Consider the following 18,527-nt stretch of genomic DNA (forward strand, 5'->3'; position numbering starts at 1 on the left):
GACTTCTTGATGGGATCTTATCCAGTTTTGCCCCACCCTAGGCAAAGACTGTTTTCAGCCCTTTCCCACCACTCCTCCCAGTGACTTCCAGTCCTACCCCTGGGCTATCCATTCAGACCAGTTAGACAACACGCCCCACATGCTGACAGCTGGGAAGTCCCTGGCCGAACAGTGCCAGGCTGAGGGGAGAAGGAGCAGAGCGCCAAGGGCTGGGCACTGCCCAAGCAGGGGTAGTGGAGGCGGACTGCATGCCCAGAACCAAGACTGTCCCACCCACTCCTCTGTCCCTGAGGGGACTGGACTGGGAGTGGGCCTGAACTGCCAGCCTTCCCAGCCACCTGGGTGTCTGCACGTGCTCAGAGATGACTTTCCCAAAGTAGATTCCCTGGCGTTGGGACAGAACCTGAGGATCGATGTCACTGGCACGCCGGGTGCCTCGGCTAATCTGGCTCTACAACAGGAGTCTATGTCCAAGTTCGTGTGCATAGATACGTGTGCACATGCTGGGGCAAAGGTGGCAGGCAAGCTCAGCAGGTTCCTGGAGGATCCTGGGCACGCAGAATCCTGGCACGCAGCGGCCTTGTGCCAGTGTGCCCAGGACAGATCCAAAGCTCAGGCCTGCAGACCTCAGGCTTACCAGTTGCCATCCCGTCTGGTCCATCTGGTCCAGCAGCAGGGAGCAGCGCCTCCTGGATGTCTCCCAAGGAGGAGCTCCGCTGCGGGGCGAGGAGGAGCCCCCTTCTCTGGAAGACTCCCCCACCAACTGCCAAGCCCACCCACACGCCGCAGGGCTCGCGTCAGGGACGTCACAGAGGCGGCGACATCACAGGCACCGGCGTCCCCCCCCACCCCACCCGACCCCCGCATCTCTACCGCCCCCCACAGCCTGCCACCAAAGAGCGCACTGGAGGCGGAGGGGCGGCAGCCACCAGCCCGCTCCCTGCCGCAGAGTCTCGGTCAGCATGGGGGTGACAGGTGGGAGCGGGCGGGCGCGCGGCGAGGCAGGGGCTGGGCCAGGCGGGAAAAGTGAAAGTGAGGGCGGGGCTCGGGGGGCGGGGATCGGCCGCGGCGGGCGGGCGCCTGAGAGGACGGTAGACCCCAGCCAGACCCCTCGCGATCCCCGCGGATGAGGGGCTGTGCTTCCCTGGCCGCCACGCTCAGCGTTGGCCCTGCGCGGCGCACGACTGTGTGTGTGTGTGTGTGTGTGTACAGATACACGTGCACACCGAGGGGTAAAGGCGTTCTGGGTAGAGGCCCTGTGCCCAGGAAGCGATATATGAATTACCCCAAACTGCAGAGGAAACACCCCCGCTCCAAATCAAATCAAGTGTTTCCGTGGTTGGTGCTTGAGGCTTTTGCAGAGAAAGGCAGTCTGCTTCAACAGATATTTACTGAGCCCCTCCGTTGTGCTCTGCCCTTCTCTCTGTACCCTTGAACAAGGGTTTCCCCTCAGGGCCCTGGATCTCCCAGGTTTCTAACAAGGGGGCCCAGATCTCCCCCACCCCCGGATTGGAGACTTTCTTCTCAGGACTTTCTCTCCCAGAACGATATGGGTGAGCCTTCAAAACGTACCAAAATCAACAACCAGAGAACAGCTTTCCCCTCAACAAACACATTGATGCAGACAGCTTAAATCACTCCTGCAATGTTCATTGCATCCCGTTCTCTTTTTTCTTTTTTTTAATCTTAGACAACTGTATTTTATTGTATTTTTAATTGAAGTATTGTTGATTTACAATGTATATATATATATATATTTTTTTTTTTTTCAGAATCCTTTTCTCTTATAGGTTATTACAATATATTGAATATAGTTCCCTGTGCTCTACAGCTGGTGGGTCATCTATTTTAATATATAGTAGTGTGCATGTGATTCCTACCCACCCACCCCCACTGCTTTCCTCTTGAAAGTGAAAGTCTTAGTTGCTCAGTCCTTTCCAGTTCTTTGCAACCCCGTGGACTGTAGCCTACCATGTTTCTCTGTCCATGGGATTCTCCAAGCCAGAATACTGGAATGGGCTGCCATTTCCTTCTCCAGGGCATCTTCCCAACCCAGGAATCAAACTCAGGTTTCTTGCATTGCAGGCAGGTTTTTTTACTACCTGAGCCATCAGGGAAGTAACCACAAGTTTGTTTTCTGTGTGAGTCTCTGTTTTGTAAATAAGTTCATTTGTTTGTTTTTTAGTTTCCACATATAAGTCATATCATCTTTGTCTTTCTCTGTCTGGCTTCTTCAGTAGTATAATAATCTCTAGGTCCATCCATGTTCCCTGGAGAAGGGAACGGCTACCCACTCCAGTATTCTGGCCTGGAGAATTCCGTGGACTGTATAGTCCATGGGGTCGTGAAGAGTCGGACACGACTGAGAGACTTTCACTCACTCACTTCATCCATGTTACTGTGAATGGTATTATTTCATTCTTTTTTGTGACTAAATAATATTCCAGTGTGTGTATGTGTGTGTGTGTATACCACATCATCTTTACCCATTCATCTGTTGATAAACATTTAGGTTGCATCCATGTCTTGACTATTGTGAATGCTGTAATGAACATTGGGGTGCAGGTATCATTTCAAAATAGAGTTTTCTCCAGATGTTCTCCAGTGGAATTGTAAGATCTTGTGGTAACTCTATGTTTAGTTTTTTAAGGAATCTCCATACTGTTCTCAATGGTGACTGCACCAATTTACATTCCCACAAACAGCGTAGGAGGGGTTTTTTTCCTTCACACTCTCACTAGCATTTATTATTTGTCAGCACTTACTCTTACTCTGTGCTAGGCCCTGAGTTTAATGAGTTAACTAAAAATTAAAATGTGGGTTAGACAACCAGGTATGTCACAGAGATAATGACAGTGGAGATTTGAGTTGAGCTGTCAGGCATGAGTAGGGTTTTTGTCAGGAGAGAGACTTTTTGAGTATCAGAAACAGCATGTGCAAAGGCATTGATGCACAAAAGTTCCCACCGTGCTCCAGGGCCTCTTGAGCTTGGGGCAAGGCAGGGAACTGGATACCAGGAGATGGAAAAGAAGGCAGAGGTCAGACTATGCAGGATCTTTGAGGCCACCCTAGAGTCTGGATGTGAGCAGGTGTGATGCAGCAGGCTTGTTCTGCAGTCATTGAGATGCCCAGGTTGGGGCCGGGGTCGGGGGGAATGTGGATCAGTAGGCCATATTGAATTATATCAGCTAGAGGCCTAGAGAAATTTCAGCCAGCACAGTGGGTAGCACCATGGGGTTTGGAGCTGATCTGACTTGTGTTCAGGTCGTGGTGCTATTCACAAGAGCTGTGTGACTTGCACAAACTTCCTCATCTATGAGAGGAGAGTCGTGGCCACCTGTGCAGAGTGTGGCCCTGAGGGTTGAATGCATGCAAAGCACTCAGCACCAAGTGTTGAGGGGGTCATGAGTCCTGGGTTTGTGTTGACTTTGGTGTCAGAAGAGGAGAGAAGCAGTGGGGATGGAGAAAGGATGTGCACAGGTCATTAATAGTGGTGGGAATGTCAGGAGCTGGGGAAGTGAGGAGGTTGCAAGTGACCCAGGTCTCTAACTGGGGTGATAGGATAAACGATGAACCAGGGAGAGGAGTTTATCAAAAGATGAGAGATTGGAAAGGAAGGTGGGTCAAACATGCAGAACTGTGTTGGCCATCCTAGAGTCTGGACACCAAGGTATGAACTTGAGGCCAAAAATGGGAGATAATCTGAAGGGTTTAGCGGGGTGAGAAGAATAAGGAAACAATTCTTTTTTAAAATAATTTTATTTATTTATTTATTTTTGGCTGCACTGAGTCTTCATTGCTATGCAGAGACTTTCTCTAGTTGTGGCAAGCAAGGGCTACTCTCTAGCTGTGGTGCACAGGCTTCCCATTGCAGTGGCTTCTCTTGTTGCAGAGCATGGTCTCTAGAGCATGGGCGTCATTGTGGCGCATGGGCTTAGTTGCTCCATGGCAGATGGGATCTTCCCAGACCAGGGATCGAACTTGTATCCCCTGCACTGACAGGTGGATTCTTAACCACTGGACCACCAGCGAAGTCCCAGGAAACCATTCTTTGCACAGACTTTTGCTGAGAATCCACCTTGTGCCTGACTCTGTGTAGAGGATCAGAGATTCAAAGTAAGTAAACCACACACCCGACCCACCTCTAACTGAGGGTCAGCAAGAAGCTGTGCACTTAGATAGAGGTCTGCTGTCGGGGAGCCTGGGGGTAGAGGGGAAGGGAGCAACTGAAGGAAGACCTCTCAGCTTAGCACCTTGAGGTAGAGTCTGGGAGGTGAGCCCCTAGCTCACCTAGTCATGACAATAGGAAACGGGAATTCCATTCAAACTACTCATCTCAGGCTTTGACAAGGAATCCATAGGGTTTTAAACAGTGAAGTTGAGGCCCCCTGAGGGAAAAATGTGTAATCAGTGACTGCAGTTTAAGTCTAGAACTCAGGAGAGGTGGGAGTAAGAAATAGAAATTGGAGGGTCAAGTGGGAGTATGAAATAGAGATTGGAGGGTCTCCTGTGGTTACAGCCACAGGCTTGAAAGCTCCAAGGGGCAGAGATTGTGTGTGTTCATCACTGTGTCCTCTGCCCTTAGTACAGTCCCTGGACAATAGCTGGCCTCAACTTTTTTAAAATATATTTATTTGGCTTCACCAGGTCTTAGTTGCGGCACACAAGACCTTCAGTCTTCGTCGTGGCGTGTGGAATCTTAAGTTGCAGGATGCCAACTCTGAGTTGTGGCAATATGGGATCTAGTTCCCTGACCAGGGATCAAACCCTCGGCCCCCAGCATTGGGATGGCAGGGTCTTAGCCACTGGACCACCAGGGAAGTACCCCTGGGGCTCAACATTTTTTTTTAACTTTATCCAAGAAATACATGCATATGGTTAAATAGTACTGAAGAGCTTATTCAGTGACTGAAAAGTAAGAATCCCCAGTACCACATCCCCAGCCTCATTCAGCTGCTCTGCTGGGTTGGATATGCTCTTTCATCCCTGACTCTTGTTTTACACCTTTATTTTGCGTTAGCACATCCTCAAATAACTTCCAAAAAAAAAAAGGAATAAACTTTCTTACTTTTCCATGTCTGAAACGATAGTTTTGTGGGATATAGAGTTCTAGGTTAAAAACCATTTCCCTCAGAATGTTAAAGACAACCGTATTGCTAACTCCACCAACAGTATGATTCTCCTTCCCTTGTTGCTGACTTCTTTTTCACTTAGAAGCATTTAGGAATTCTTTGTTCCTGATGCAATGAACTTTTAGAACAAAGATCTTTTGGCATCTATAGTGCTGGGTATTCAGCAAACATTTTTAAGCTAATGACATCCTTCAGCTCAGGGAAATACTGATTTTGCTTTTCTTCTCCATGGTCTCCATTCTTTCTGAATCTCCTTTCTATAACCCAGAATTGGATTTCCTTTTGATCCTTTTCTCTCACATTGTCTTGATATTTTAGTTCTACCTTCTAGGAATATTCTCTGTATTTTATTTTTTAATTCTGTTTGCTAAAAAGCTCATTCTTTTCATGGTTCTTTTTAAAATAGTATCCTATTCTTGTTCTTTGGATGCAATATATATGTTGCTGAATATCTTAAACTCTGAATCTCTGAAGATGATTAGAATTTTTCAGTTTCCTTGCTTTTCTTCTGGTGTTCTGGAGTAGTCTTTTCTCTTGATCTAGCTCTCCTATGTTAGCAGTTTTCTCAAATGCCTAGTGATGCTTGGTTGTCCATGTATAAGAGTGAAATCATAAAAAGCTGATTGGGAGCCTGTGACTACAGGAGCCTGTTGCTTTACAGATATTACTTTAATGTGACCACTCAGGAATCAGACATATCTCTGGCAGGTTTGAGAAGACCCACACAACTGATACATCTACAGCCAAACTGGACAAGGGAAAAAAGGAAAAAAAACCAGACAAAAATTACCAGCATGAGGAATGAAAGAGGTAATACCACTACAGACTCTGCAGAAATGAAAAGAATAATTAGGGAATATTAGGAACAATTTATGCCAATAAATTTGACCACTTAGATGAAATGGATAAATTCCTTTAAAAAAATACAAACTCCAAAACATCACTCAAGAAGAAATAGATATTCTGGGAATGGATAGTGGTGATGGCTGCATGACAATATACTTGATGCCACTGAACTGCATACTTAAAAATGATTTTAAAAGGGCAATATATGATATGTGTTTTATCACAATAAAAAAGAAAGAAATAGGTAGGCTAAATGACCCTGTATCTATTTTTTAAGTTGAATTTGTAATTAAAAATCTTCTCACAAGGAAACTCCAGGTCCAGGTCCACAGGCTTCATTTGTGAATTCTACCAAATGTAATGAAGAAATAATAAAAATTTTATATTAACTCACAAAATCGAAGAGGGGACATGTCTCAACTCATTCTATGGGACCAGCATTACTCTAATGTCAAAACCTTACATCATAGACATTATAAAAAGAAAGACATTATAAGAAAAGAAAATTGCATACCAATACAATTCATGAACATCTATATGAAAATTCACCTTAAAAGTTAGAAAATAAAAGTTGACAATGTATAAAAAGGTAGTACATTGTGATCAAGTGAGATTTATCCCAGGAATACAAGATTTCACCATAAACAAAGTATAATAGAATTATTAGCAGAATAATATGTAATATATGTAGCACATGCTATATATAACTTCCTTGGCTTCCCTGGTGGCTCAGGCAGTAAATAATCCGCCTACAATGCAGGAGACCTGGGTTCGTCCCTGGGTTGGGAAGATCCCCTGAAGGCAGGCATGGCAACCCACTCCAGTATTCTTGCCCAGAGAATCTCATGGACAGAGGAGCCCAGTGGACTTCAGTCCATGGGATCACAAAGAGTCAGACATGACTGAGCAACTAAGCACATACAGCCATACATACGTAACTTATATAATATATTAACAGAATATAAAAGTAAAACATATGATAATAAATTCAGAAAAAGCATCAGATAAAACTCAATATCCCTTCCTATTTAAAAATGAAGTAGGAATAGAAGCAAACTTCTTCAACCTGATAAATAGCATCTATGAGAAAAACTATAACATTATATTTCATAATGAAATACTGGATACTTTTCCCCTAAGCTCAGTAGCAAAGCAAGAATCAGCTCAGTTCAGTTCAGTCGCTCAGTCGTGTCTGACTTTTTGCGACCCCATGAAATCGCAGCACGCCAGGCCTCCCTGTCCATCACCAACTCTCGGAGTTTACTCAAACTCATGCCCATCAAGTCGGTGATGCCATCCAGCCATCTCATCCTCTGTCGTCCCCTTCTCCTCCTGCCCCCAATGCCCCCCAGCATCAGGGTCTCTTCCAATGAGTTAACTCTTTGGAAAAGACCCTGATGCTGGGAGGGATTGGGGGCAGGAATATCTACTCTCGATTCTGTTCCACATTGTTCCAGAGATTATTCTCAGTGCAATAAGGCAAGAAAAGGAACTTGGAGACATCCAGGTTGAAAAGGAAGAAGTAAGACTATGTTGAGTCACAAATATTATTGTTTATGTAGAAAACCCTATGGAATCTTAAAAAAGCTACTAGAACCAATAAGATTTTAGGATGGTTGCAGGATACAAAGTCAACGCCTTTCTATGTAAAGCAATCCACAGTTGGAAGTTGAAATTATTTCATACACTACCAAATGTCACTTGAATCCCTAATAGAACATTCCCAGGTTGAATATAGAGGTCCCAAGTTGAGTCAACCTCAGATTTGTGCTTCTAAACCCCAATACTGCAGTGAAGTTCATACCATAATATTTTTTCCTTCTATCCATATCCAGTTGCTTCTTATGGAAGAGTTAAGGCTTTAGGTGTTGATTAAACTTCCCAGAGAAATTTTGTAAAACAAGCAAAAGAAACTAAGATCATGACATCCAGTCCCATCACTTTATGGCAAATAGATGGGGAAACAATGGAAACAGTGATAGATTTTATCTTCTTGGGCTCAAATCACTGCAGATGGTGATTTCAGCCATGAAATTAAGACGCTTGTTGCTTGGAAGAAAAGCTATGAGAAAGCTAGACAGAATATTAAAAAGCAGAGATATTACTTTGCCAACAAAGGTTCATCTAGTCAAAGCTATGTTTTTTCCAGTAGTCATGTATGGATGTAAGAGTTGGACCATAAAGAAGGCTGAGTGCCAAAGAATTGATGCTTTTGACCTGTGGTGTTGGAGAAGGCTCTTGAGAGTCCCTTGGGCAGCAAGGAGATCAAACCAGTCCATCCTAAAGAAATCAATCCTGAACATTCATTGGAAGGACTGATGCTGAAGCTGAAGCTCCAAAATTTTGGCCACCTAACGCGAAGAGGAGACTCATGGGAAAAGACACTGATGCTGGGAAAGATTGAAGGCAGCAGGAGAAGGGGATGACAGAGGACAGGATGGTTGGATGGCATCACCTACTCAATGGACATGAGTTTGAGCAAGCTCTGGGAGATGGTGAAGGACAGGAAAGCCTGGTGTGCTGTAGTCCACGGGGTCACAAAGAGTTGGACACAACTGAGCAACTGAACAACAACAACAAAGAAAAAGAAGGCTGTGGGGTCAGAAGCCTGGGGCATAGCAGCAGCTGGGGCAGGTAGAAATGGAGCAGAAGAGAGATGGGGAGGAAGTTGAGGGATGGTCAAAGAAAGCATGGTGGTCAAAGAAGTGATAGTTCTGAAGAGACCACTGAGCCGGCCACAGGGAATCTGTCCCTGGTGCACTCTTAGCCCAGTCACCCAGCTGATCCAGGATCCCAGGCCCAGGCTGAACCTGTGAGTACAGGCTTGCTAAGTCACTTCAATCCTGTCCGACCTTATGGACAGTAGCCTACCAGGCTCCTCCATCCATGGGATTCTCCAGGCAAGAATACTGGAGTGGGTTGCCATTTTCTCCTCCAAGGGAACTTCCTGATCCAGGGATTGAACCCATGTCTCTCACATCTCCTACATTGGCAGGTGGGCTCTTTACCACCAGCATCAGCTGCAAAGTGCATGAAGCAACCCAAAGCCCAGGACCCAACATCAGCCATGCAAGGATCCTCCCCAGCCTCTCCACCTCTAGGAAGAGGCCACAGCACATTTTAATCCTTCTAATCTAATCCTGGGAGCAATTCTTCTCAGCCAGAGCCAAGGCTGTCACTTCCTGTCACACTGCAGGCTCATAGGGATCCCGGCTTGCTCATTGCCATAATGGCCCCACCATCAACCCCTATCCACCACCCTGGGGCTCAGAGAATGGGACAGCCTGGTGGCCCCTATCACCAAAGGATAAAAAAGAAGCTTCTGCAATAAAAGATACAAGCTTCTAGGAAAGGGGACTGGGAGGGGGTACGTACCCCAAGGAGCCAATCTCCTCTGCAAATGATGTTTCATGTTCCAAAATAACCAGCTGGGCTTCCCACGTGGCACTAGTGGTAAAGAATACGCCTGCCACTGCAGGAGGTCTAAGGGATACAGGTTCGATCTTTTAGTTGGTAAGATCCCCTGGAGGAGGGCATGGCAACCCACTCCAGTATTCTTGCCTGGAGAATCCCATGGATAGAGGAGCCTGGTAGGCTACAGTCCATGGGTCACAGAGCCAGACACAACTGAAGCAACTTAGCAAGCCACACGTCACCTCCAATCAAGCACCTGGGGTGAGAATTCTGGCCCGGCGCTGGAAATAGATGATCCCAGGATGTGAAATGGCATGAGAAGCCGGGGGAAGAGAGAACAGGATAGGAGTGGCTAGGATGCGAGTGAGTGGCAGATCTGAAGCCTCACCAGACAGAGTGGAGGAAGGGGAGCAGGGGTGGGAATGGAAAAGATGAAGAAAGTTCACCTGGGGTGCGACGGAGAACCCCGCACAGTTACCGGCTCTGGGGTAGGATGACATTCAGGGCATGGCAGTGAAGAGCTCCTTAAGTGAAGCCTGCATCTAAGTCCTGACTTCGTGAGTGATCAGCTGAGGGACCTTGGGCAAATGAACCTCTTCTAATGTTTTGTGTTCAGTCAAAGAACTAAAGGCTATAAAGTACTCAACACAATCCCTGGGCTAGTTTCTAGCACTCAACGAATGGAAGTGACCACTATTCATATTTGCCCTAATGGAGGACAGTGATGGATCACGAAAGGCGGAAGGGAGCAGACATGGAGGATGGGGTGCTGGTGATGCTGGCAAGGGGCAGGATGGGTAAGGGGATGGCACACGGGCTTAGGTAAGGGACAGGGAAGGATGGGGGGGCGGCTGCAACAGTGCCACCAGCCCGAGCTCCAGACTCGCTCAGGGACTGTCCGCACTTGCAGGTCCCCTGCCCTCACGTCCTTCTCCCTGCCAGGTGCCAATGGATTTCCCTGCTGTGGCAAAGATTCGGTGGACATTGTGGATTCACAGTGAGAACCAGTCCCCCATCACCGTAGGACTTCTCCCCAACTCCCGAGATCACCCACCCTCACCCAGGATCTCCCTCTATCTTCCAAAATCTCCCCAAGGCCAGTATCCAGGCCAAAAGGCAGCAGGGGTGAGGATGGAGGCCATCCCCCACTCTGCTTCCGCCCCCAATCCCTCACGTTGGAGGAGGACTGAAGGGTGGATGGATGGAGCCTGACCCCTTAGCATTGCCTTTCTCTGAGATCAGAACTACCCAAGGGGAGGGTGGGCAGGTGCCTAAAGTAGGAGAAAGGTTACAATGACTGAGGGCAGCGGTCGAGATGGCAGCCAACTAGCAATAAGAACCAAGGGTACCCTCCACACAGACCCTTGCATTTCAGATTTGCTGAGCTGAGAGCAGGCATGTTCTGGAGAGGGTGTACCTCTGGGCTTCTCCCTCTGTGAGGAGCCGCTTGCAAGACACTGGCCCACTGGAATGCTAGATTAAGATGCAGATTCCTGGGCCTCACTTCCAACTGAAATAAAAGATACAAGCTTCTAGGAAGGGGACTGTTGGAGCGGGGGACCTCCCCCAAGGAGACAGTCTCCTCTGCAGAGACTGTAGGGGGAGCGGGGCAACTCGGAAAGCTCTCTAGGCACTTTCTGAGCTCACTGAAGTTTGAGAATGTGAGTCTGCCATGGGATTCTCGGCGGGAGTGGGCACCACCAGGGGAGTGAGCTGGGGGCATCTTGCCCATCCTTGCACAAGGCAGAAGGCTTTAAGGGCACCAGAGACCTCCCCTGAAGCTACCCCACCCACCACATGGAGCCCTGTCTCCCACTCTGTGTCTCCTTCTGTCTTAGGGGTGCCATAAACCAAAACCAGTTCCAGCCAATACAAGAGGAAGAAGACATGGAGGTAACGGCGGACCGTATCATCTCGTAGGGGGAGGTGGGAGGCCAGGGGCAGGGGTCCTTGAGGCCCATCTTGTCTAAAGCCTGATAAGCCCCCACTCTGGACAATTATGGGACCGACCCTAGCACCAGGCCAGGGTTGGCACACACATGCACTCCCACCCTCACCAGCTGCCCCCACTGCCTCCCTGCCCCAAGCAGGTCACTTGGAGGAGGCAAGTGTCAGGCAGGAAGTGAGCAGGACAGTGCGGGGGTGGGGCCGGGCAGAGAATGGGGGATGGGGAGAACCGCGGCGGTTGTGGGGTGGGGGAGCCTGGCGCAGCCTCAGCTTCCTGTTGAAACCTTTCAGCTGGAGGACGAATTGCTAGGGCCAGAGGTTCCCGAAGAAGAGGTCCCTCAAGTGGAGCCAGAACAGAAGCCCAAGCCCTTCCCACAGGCAGAGCCCAAGGCCAAACAGGAAGACCCCAAGCCCCAGGAGTACAGGGAAGAGTCCCCCCAACCCTACGGAGACGGGCTAACAAAGCCAGGCATCAGACAGCTGAGCATGAGGTCCAACTCCAGCTACGTGAGTTCCGTGGACGAGGACTACCGCTCCATCCACGTGCAGACCTCCAGGCACCTCTTCTGGGTAGACAGGCTCATCCAGGTGTCAGAACACAGCCTGCAACCAGTGATCAGCACACAGCCCGTCCAGAAGAGCACAAAAGAGACCACCAGAGGCCCAGCCCAACAGACGGTCCCCAAGGACCCTGAGAGCTCCAAGAAGCAGAGCCAGGACCCCAGCGCCCAGCAAGGCCCTCGAGACAAAGCCTCCCAGAAGACTCCAAGCCCCGAGCCGTCCTTCTGCGTGCCCTCCATGGGCCTGGAAGAGCTGATCAATTTTGCATCAACCCTGGCCATGGCCTCCTCCAGCAGGATGGACTTGCCCAGCTTGCAGCACATGATCAAGACCACACCCCAGAAGACCATGCCACCTCCCACAGAGCCCGCCATGGATCACGCTGCCCAGCCCACCACGGACAAGCCAGAGCAGGAGAATCTCACAAAGGACGAGAAGCCACCAGAGGAACCAAGAGAAGTCAGGGAACCTCAGGATGCCCCAAAGCAAGGAGATAAGGACGTCCCTCACCCTTACCTTGACCTCGGCAAGCCAGGGTTCAAGAGGGCCACCATTGAAGGGGAGCTGAAGTTTCTCCAGTCCCCGCCCATGTCCCCTCAGCCAAAAGGAGCTGCAAAAGAGTAAGTGAGGCTGCCCCATGGCTCCCTCCGGGATGTGCAGGTGGGCCCACTCCACACAGCCAAGTGGGGGCGGGGGACAATGGAATGAGGGGCTGGCTGAGTGATGTCTCCAGCTCAGTGACCTCATAAAGGCTGCTGGAGACAAAGTTCCGGTGGGCTGAGGTGCAGTGCCAAAGCCGGGGCTGACAGAGGCCTGGGCACCATGGAGGGTAAGTGCTCCAGGGTGGGGGCAGGGACTTGGGTTTGAAGCCGGAACTAGAATGCCATTCTAGCATGAGGAGGTTTCTCGCCACGAGTGGAGATGGCCTTACCCTCACTGGAAGCACTCAGGCTAGTGTCTTTCCTACTGAGAACCCCTAGGTCTCAGCCCTGGGCCCTGGATAGGACCAACGAGGCAGGACTGAGGATTCTGGGTTCACCAGCACCCCACGCTTCCTGGTGATGAATGAACGTGACAGAAGGGCCGCTGCCCATCCACATCACACAGCAGGAAGAGGCCGTCTGAGCCCCTGCACCCTCCTCAAAAAGGCCTCTGGGCTCACCCCTCCTTTGTCCTTCCCACCAGGGCCCAAGTGACACTCTCTCTTTTGCGTTGCAGCTCGGTGCCGGGAACCATGAAAGGGAATCCATTATTCCTGAAAATCCATTTTAAGCTGTCGTCCCCCTCCTCCCCAGAGAAATGACTAGACAAAACCAGTAAAGCTTCCAGTGCTGGCTCCCCGGCTCAGACTTTTTTTGCAAACGCTCCTGGACCAGTGAGCTCCTCTGACTTCAGCATCCTGGTCTCCAATGCTTAGAGAAGCCACCCACACTTTTAGCCACCCCAGCATCCCCAGCCCCCCGCGGGCTCCATCAGCCCTGTGTGGTCCCTGCTTACTGCCCCCTGCACTGCGCCAGACCTCTAGGCCAGCATCAGAGAGTAGTGACTTGCCTTGGGGAGGCCCCACTTGTGCCCTGTTGGAGGCTTCTTAGATGTAAAAAGGGACATTTGGGGATCATCTGAGGTGAGAGCCTCCTGGAGGTGGGACTGGGCAGGCAAGAAAGCTTCTGGAAGGAGTTCTTCCCACTTCTCTCATGGTGAAGACCTGACATGGGGAAGGGATGGTGTTCAGGGCTTGAAGGAAGGGAAGAATGAAGCCGAGGGACTGGTCCTCCAGGGGCCACTGCCTCTATTCAGAGGTACCTCCAGTGTAGGGGAGAGTCCATGGGTCACGATGCACTTCTGCAGGCAGTTCACACACACACACACACACACACCCCAGCTGCTGACCAGCACGTGACACAGACATGCATGTGACACAGCCACACGCAGGCCGAAGAAGCATGTTCCACATGTGCCAGGCACAGAGGCACACACATACACAGTGCCCATGACCCAGATGCATGCACCCGGATGCATGAGCCTCTCCATGGTGGGGGAGGAGGGACAATGTGGGGAAGCTTCTGGAAGAGGAGATGGCAACAAGAGGGAAGAGAACTTGGAGTGTGGGGATGGACGTGGGTAGGAAGAGGGAAGTCAGGGAGAAAGAGAAGGGGAGACAGCACCGAGACTTGGGGCCTAATGAGACTCGAGACCTCCTCTGGACCAAGGCTCCCCTTCAAGTGAAAGCTCTACCTTGCAGATCCTTAGAACCCTGCCCTGCCTTGAGAAGGGGCTGAGGAGGGAGACGCCCAGGGTCAGGGAGAATGGGATTAGGAAGGGGTGGGTTTCCCAGGTGGCACTGGTGGTAAAGAACCCGCCTCCCAGTGCCAGAGACATGGGTTCAATCTCTGGGTCAGGAAAATCCCCTGGAGGAGGGCATGGCAACCCACTCCAGTATTCTTGCCTGGAGAATCTCCGTGGATAGAGGAGCCTGGCAGGCTACAGTCCATGGGGTCGCAAAGAGTCAGACATGACTGAAGCGACTAAGGAAACACACAAGAGCACTCAGGAATGGGCCAGGGCCAGAGAAGGGGGCAGGTGGCTGGAAGGAGGGATGAAGAAGAGACGCAGAGGTGAGTGTCTGGGGAGGGGCTAGGCCAGCACTGGCATCTGGCTACTGGGACACATCTTCCCAGAAGAAGGGCTCCTTCCCCCCCAGGGGACCTCGGGTAAGGTGAGCCACAGCCCCATCTTGGCTGGACCCCACCTTCCCATGCCTTGACCTGGGGCCTCTGGGGCCTGCTTCTCCCCTGCGCCGCAGCCTTCCTGTTAGCTTCTGGCATGGAGTCACAAAATTTAGATGCCTTAAGGGAGCAGAAACTCAAAAGACTAAAAGTGCAGGTTCCCCAGCAGAGAGGAGCAGGCCTGTGGTAAGGGTGGAGCACACCCCTGCTAACAGTTGTTCAGATCTACACCAAACGCAGCCTGGGGGACTGCAGGCCTGGGGGACAGGCCCAGCCTCCAAGCGTGCAACTCTGCCTTTCAGGCAGCAGAGGACGGAAGACCAAGCGATCACCATCGGCAAAGAGAACATCCAGGTGACCAGGGCAGAGGTCACTCCTCCAAGCTAGTGCTTCCAGAATCCCCCAGAGAGAGGGCTGTGGGAGCAGGCTGGCAGGGGGCCAATCCTGGGAGGTGAAGCTATGCATCCACAGGTCTGGTCCCAGGTGCCTTGGAGTCCAAACACTCAAATGGGCTGGACCCCTCAGCCCTGTCTTCTCCTCACCTCCAAGGCCTGCACAGAAGCCTCAAAGACTGCTCACACAAGACCCAGGAGAGGAGCAGACTGGCAGAGCCCAGAAGGGAAGGTTGCCGCAACGTGCCACCCTCCTGACCCAGAAGGAACCAGCTGCTGCCTTGGCCACAGGGGCTGAGCAGGCTTCCCAGAGGACCAGACAGCTCAAGGGCCTTGAGGCCACCCACACAGTACAATCAGGCCCTCAGACCAGGTCTCAGAGGTGAGGGCAGGGACCAGGGCCAGGGCTGGGGTGCTGGGTCTGGGAAAAAGCCTGCCTGACTCTGGCATCACTCAGCAGTAGGTACAAAGACCTTTCCACTCTCTTCCCCCTGCCAGAGGCAGCTTTGCAGACAAGAACCTGCTTCCCCTGACAGCACGGCAGCTGGCAGGTGAGGGCCTCAGGACTGGGAGAAGGGAGAAAAACTAGGGGGTGTTCAGAGTAGAAGAGGTTGGGGACACAGCAGAAGCCAGTGACTGTATTGTAACCTCTGCATGCCAGTCTAATTTGCTTATTTTTGCAATCCCAGGGATCATGGCTCTGTGCATGTGTGTGCATGTGTGTGTATGTAAGTGAAGAAGGGAGGGAGGGGTTGTTGAATAGCAAGGTATGTGGATGGTGGATGGATAGATGGTAGATGGATGAACAGGATGAAAGGAAGAAGGGAAACTGGAAGAAACAATGGGAAAAAAGAATCTGAAGTCCCTGCCCCGCTGGGGTTCAGGGCTGTGGGAGTAGAGGTGGAAGGAACCACTTCTACATTTGGGGGCCCCAGTGTCCCTGCAAAGATCATGCTCTGATATTGCCAGGGGTCCCTCAAAGCAGAATCATTCTATTCATCAATAGTTGTCAGTGCCTACTGCAGGCCAGGTTGCCAGCAGGGTTCCTGAAGCCTCCAGACATTGGAGCTATAGAGCCAGACCACCCAAATCAAAAGCCCAGCATGGCCCCTATGGGTGGTGTGGCCTTGGATGTAGAGTTTTTAATGTTTTTTCATATGAGCATGTCCAAATATGAGTTTTGGACATGAGAACTGAACAGACACTTAACCACACAGCCAACACACAGCAACCACTGTTCTTTACCTTAAGTTTTAATGCCCGGGGGATAGGTGAACCCACGTCTTCAGTCTCATCTGAGCTAGAGTGGGTGAATCTCAGGGTTCCTGTGCATGGGTTCACCTTGCCCGCCTGCCCCCTCCCACCCCCAGCATTCCAGGATGTCTTCAAACTGTTCAGCTCCAGCCCAACAGGCTCCGTGGACATGCGCAGTATGAAAACTGCCCTGTGCAATGTGGGTGTCCAGCTGAGCCCTCAGGAGATGTGTGAGGCTCTGCGGCAGGCGGACTTGGATGGTGGGTGACCCTGTCCCTACCATCATGACCTCTCCCACCTCTAGCCTTGAAGAATGCCTCCACTGCCCACAAAATCCCCGGTCTGATCCTTTTCTTAAGTTCCTTCTTCCCAGAAGCCTGCCCTGATCACCACACCTAGCCCCTCACCCCTAAACATTACTGTCGTGATAATCCTCATCCTGACTTGGGGCTCTCACACAGCAAGGGCTATTTCTCCCTGACTCGACCTCAGAAAATGCTTGGCCAGAGGCAGGACTAGACATTCTGATGCCTAGAACTGCTGGCAAGCCTTCTACAGGGGGGCAGGCACCTACAGCACCCCCTCCTCTCTCTCTCTCTCTTCCCAGGTGATGGAACCGTAAGCTTCAAAGACTTCCTGGGTGTCCTCACTGACAGCCACCGCCTGGCTCAGTGCTTGGGTGAGGGGCAAGGCTGGTGGGGCAGGAGTGGGAGGGCCTGGCCTGGGGAAGGCTCCTCCTTACCTTCCCCCATGTTCTCTGCCCCTAGGCAAGGTGAGGAACAGCTGGGCCTGTGACCCCCAGGGCTTGCAAACCCTCTTCTTGGAGATGCTGTTCAAGCTGATGAGTCTGGGCTATGTGCCCTTCAAGTCGGTACGGGAGGTGATGAGGTGGGCACAAGTGGACCCAGCTTCAAGGCCCAAGATAGGGGGAGCAGACTGCCCCGTTCAGGAGTCCCCAGATGTCCCTGCCCCTCAGAGGAGAGCCTGAATTCTGGGTCCGTTTCCCGGGTGCCAAGTTGCCCCCAATCAGACAAGTTGCCCCCGATCAGATTCCTGTCCCACTTTGGTTTCCCCACGGGTGAGATGGAGAGGACTGGGGAGACGCTGTCCGAGACGGCTACCCACTTTTCTCCTTTAAGCTACTACTCCAAGAAGCAGCGGTCTCTGCGGCTGAACGCAAGCCGGAAAGGTCGGTCCCGCAGCCACGGCCGCAGCGGGCGCTCTCACGCGGGCCTCGCGTTCTTCTGCCAGGCCGCGCGCCTCATCGGCCTCTCCAATGCCGAGCTGGCGCGTTCGCTGCACGGACTTTACAAAGCGGGTGCGCCCGGGGCTGGGCGGGGACCCGCGGGACTGGGGACTCTCTCTCACAGTCGGCTTTCGGGAAGGACCCCCTTCTCTTCCTCCTCCTCGCTTCCTCGCCCCAGGAGCGTGCAGCCCCTACTCCCAGATACCTAGCCTGAACGGGCGGTCGCAGCCGGAATCCCTCACGCAGAGGCGAACTCCGCGCCCCGACGTCCGACGTCCCAAGTCGTCCCAGCCCAGTCGCCCCAAGAGCGGGCGGCTCAGCCAAGGTGAAAGTCGACAAAGGCAGAGCCAGAGGGCGGAGCCGGGTTATGTAGATAAGGGGCGGGACATGTGAGGGTGGGGCGGGACCGAGAGGATAGGGGCGGGGCAGACGGAGCCGGGACCCGACAGATAAATGGGACAGACCGGCGGGGAAAGGAGGGACGGGCAGAACGGAAGCAGAACTACAAGAAATTGGGACCTGATCCGGGGAGATGCAATAAGAGATCACTCTGATTGCCATCTCCTGTTTGACCACTTCCAATTTACCTTGATTCACGAACCTAACATTGCAGGTTCCTATGCAATATTGTTCTTTACAGCACGACTAAGGATCGACTAAGGATAGGGCGGGGCATAAGAAAAAGAGGCGGGGGACCCAGGTAGGAGGCAGGACTGGTGGAAATGGGGCGGAGCCGGCAGAAACAGGGACTCAGGTGGAGCTAACCCTGCGTCTCTAATCCGAGCCGCAAGCTTGACCCTCCGTACTCCCCCTCCGCGCTTCCGCAGGGTTCGCGGACCAGTTACTAGGGTGTATGTGCCCTTCGAAACTGGCTCCGTGCCCCCAAACTCTGATGCAGAAGCAGCCCTTCTCCCCCTCTCCGGCCTATTTGCAGAGACCTGCTACGAAGAAATTGTACAAGTAAAGTGTTTGCTGAGCGAAACAGGCTGCTCGTAGTGGGGGCGGGCAC

At 51.5% G+C, this 18,527-nt stretch overlaps 1 protein-coding gene across 1 annotated transcript; it reads left to right on the top strand.

Moving 5' to 3' along the window:
- Positions 1 to 65: 65 nt before the first annotated feature.
- On the top strand, positions 66 to 18,500 carry SPATA32 (spermatogenesis associated 32). The gene is made up of 9 exons (XM_043466307.1): positions 66 to 956; positions 11,231 to 11,285; positions 11,631 to 12,520; positions 15,176 to 15,400; positions 15,517 to 15,569; positions 16,389 to 16,532; positions 16,880 to 16,951; positions 17,040 to 17,160; positions 17,412 to 18,500. Exons 1-9 carry the CDS (start codon positions 694 to 696, stop codon positions 17,725 to 17,727), a joined length of 2,139 nt encoding a protein of 712 aa, XP_043322242.1. The 5' UTR covers positions 66 to 693; the 3' UTR covers positions 17,728 to 18,500.
- Positions 18,501 to 18,527: the final 27 nt, after the last annotated feature.

Source organism: Cervus canadensis, chromosome 1, assembly GCF_019320065.1.
Source record: "Cervus canadensis isolate Bull #8, Minnesota chromosome 1, ASM1932006v1, whole genome shotgun sequence".
Classification (NCBI taxonomy): Eukaryota; Metazoa; Chordata; class Mammalia; order Artiodactyla; family Cervidae; genus Cervus; species Cervus canadensis.